We start from the raw sequence: 2544 nt of genomic DNA, 5'->3' as shown, positions 1-2544 counted from the left end.
AAAAAAAAAAAAAAAAAAAGAAAGAAAGAAAATGTGAGCCGAGAAGAGAAGTGGTATAGGCGTTTGGATAAAGGTGTTCCTTGAAACATTTGAATTTTTTGAGAGTTTGAGTATGACTTTCAAGTGTTCAAGTTTTTCTTCCTCGTGTATGTTTTTTAGACAAAATCCATGTAATTTTAACAATGTCTATTATTTCTTCTAGGAATTTCGGTTTGATCGCTTCATAGAAGACGGTAAGAAGAAAACGACGTTTTTCAAAGGAGGCAAGAAGCTGAAGAGTTACATCATGCCGTTTGGGCTTGGAACAAGCAAATGTCCAGGCAGATATTTTGCAGTGAATGAAATGAAGCTACTACTGATTATATTTTTAACTTACTTTGATTTAGAAATAATTGACAGGAAGCCTGTGGGACTAAACCACAGTCGTATGTTTTTAGGTATTCAGCATCCCGATTCTGACGTCTCGTTTAGGTACAAGGCAAAATCATGGAGAAGCTGAAAGTGTAGCGGAGGAGCTTTGCCGCCGAGTAAGGCTGCATGCGCTGAGCCCCGTGATTTGTTACATTCCCTCAAATGCGACCACTACTCTTGTTTGTTTGAAAATGGCAAATTTATAGTTGATTGAGATCAATCCAGTTTGTTTTGGGTCACAAAACCCGTCATAAAATAAGCAGCGTGATGGTGTAAAAAAAAAAAAAAAAAAAAAAAAAAAAAAAAAAAAAAAAAAAAAAAAAAAAAAAAGCCATGGCAGTCATTTCAGGATAAGGTAAAATAATGTTCTCAAGTTTGTACTTACTGTGATTTTTATCATTTGTAGTGAATGTGCTTTTCCAGTGATAAATTTGCCCCAGGGTGATTTTTCTTTAAGTTCCTGAAATCCTTTAATATGGTTTTATGTACTACTGGAAAGCTGTGCCATCAATGGACAGTCTAACAATTTCCAGTTTTCCAGAAGAGGGGGAAATTAAACCCCATGAGTTATACTGTATGAAATTGTTCCCTTCAAGTATAATATCAATAATGTCTACATCACCAGGCTACCTTCGCATTAAATGAGTTTTGCAAAAGATTAAACGTTCCAGCTTCCCTTCAATATTTAATCATCCAGAAATGCTCTTTACAACTTGGTATTCTACAGCTCAATAGAACACAATTAAATTGTTATGTAAGGCAGCTCATGTTTAAGTTAGATGTTGTTAAATTCAAATATATAGGAAAACACAAAGCCTATTCTATAGTCAGCAGTTACTCTAGACATTAGTTTTGGGCTTATTGTGGAGGTAAATGATGAAGGTAAAATAGCCCTGACAGTAGTGTTGGTCTGTAGTATAAACTGTGTTATATAATACTTCAAGGAACCTATTACCAAATGTTTCCATTTACATAAAGTGAGAAATTAGGTAGCATTATTTATCCACAGCCTTTTGGACTTGAAGGTTAGTTTTTAAACTCTCAAATTAAACTATATGAAAAAAAATTTATATGACACCATAGAGCCTGTATTGATTAGTGAAAGATTTCTACTACCAAATACCCCAGTGACAGACATTTGCAATAAATAGTGATATAAAATGTAAATGCACGGGATAAATAATTAAACCAAATTAATCCATGCTATATTAATTAGAAATTCTAATGCTTCAGAAATTTTTTATTGTTATTATAAAGGAGATTGGTTTTAAAACAGCATTCTAAAATACTTATCATACTAGGCAATATAACATCGTCGCATTTCTTTTCTCCTCCCTAGAGCATAGGTTCTTTGTATGTTGTCTCCATGAACTCTGGTTTGGCTTCAATGAGGTGGTCTTTATTCTCCATCTCATTCCTTTTTAAAAAAAATGCAAAATGACCATTTATAATTATATAAATTCACAGAATATGAAAGGAAGTTGTGACTCATGAAAAAGCTGTAGAATGATTAAACTAGCCCACATTATGAACTCAAAGCACTTTTGTTGTAATAGCACTTGGGATATATATCATCTTAGCCACTTTTAACCCTACGATGCTCTGTTGTTAACAATATCCACGAAGCAATATACTAAAACCTCTTGCCACACACACCTCCAAACAACCATCTTCCTCTTGGCTATTTTGTACCTTCTGGTCACTTCTCCTACACTTTCCTCAGCCTCTGTAATCACGTATCATTCTGTGCTTTGTTGAGTTGGATTATTTTGGATTTCATATATATTCTAGTTGGATTTTCTGTTGCGATAAAGGTAAGAATATTGTGACCAACGGTAACTTGGGTCAAAAAGAATTTATTGGGAGGGGTCATCATTTCCTAATCACAACCCATCACTGACAGAAATCAGAGTCAATACTCAAGGCAAGAATCTGATCCAGAAACCACGGAGAAATGCTGCAGACTGACTTTCTCACTCTCTTGTGCTCAACTTCCTTTCTTGCCCAAGCCCAGGCAACGGTGCTGCCCACAGGAGCTGAGACTGTGCCAGGTTAATCATCCTTTAGGACAGTCTCGCACAGTCATGGCCACAGGCATCTGATGCAGGCAACTGTTCAACTGGCGCTTCCTTT

At 35.5% G+C, this 2544-nt stretch overlaps 1 protein-coding gene across 3 annotated transcripts in view; it reads left to right on the top strand.

The window, feature by feature from the left end:
- LOC116094973 (25-hydroxycholesterol 7-alpha-hydroxylase) overlaps window positions 1-1943 on the top strand; it is a 159890-nt gene extending 157947 nt beyond the window's left edge. For all 3 annotated transcript variants that reach the window (XM_031376406.1, XM_031376408.1, XM_031376407.1), the window contains one exon: window positions 203-1943. In XM_031376406.1, coding sequence (XP_031232266.1) covers window positions 203-499 — 297 coding nt within the window. In that variant the 3' untranslated portion in view covers window positions 500-1943. The remainder of the gene's footprint in view (window positions 1-202) is intronic.
- The last annotated feature ends 601 nt before the right edge of the window (window positions 1944-2544 follow it).

The sequence above is a fragment of the Mastomys coucha genome, unplaced genomic scaffold, assembly GCF_008632895.1.
Source record: "Mastomys coucha isolate ucsf_1 unplaced genomic scaffold, UCSF_Mcou_1 pScaffold17, whole genome shotgun sequence".
NCBI classification, from domain to species: domain Eukaryota; kingdom Metazoa; phylum Chordata; class Mammalia; order Rodentia; family Muridae; genus Mastomys; species Mastomys coucha.
This window is presented reverse-complemented; position numbering and strand designations above follow the sequence as displayed.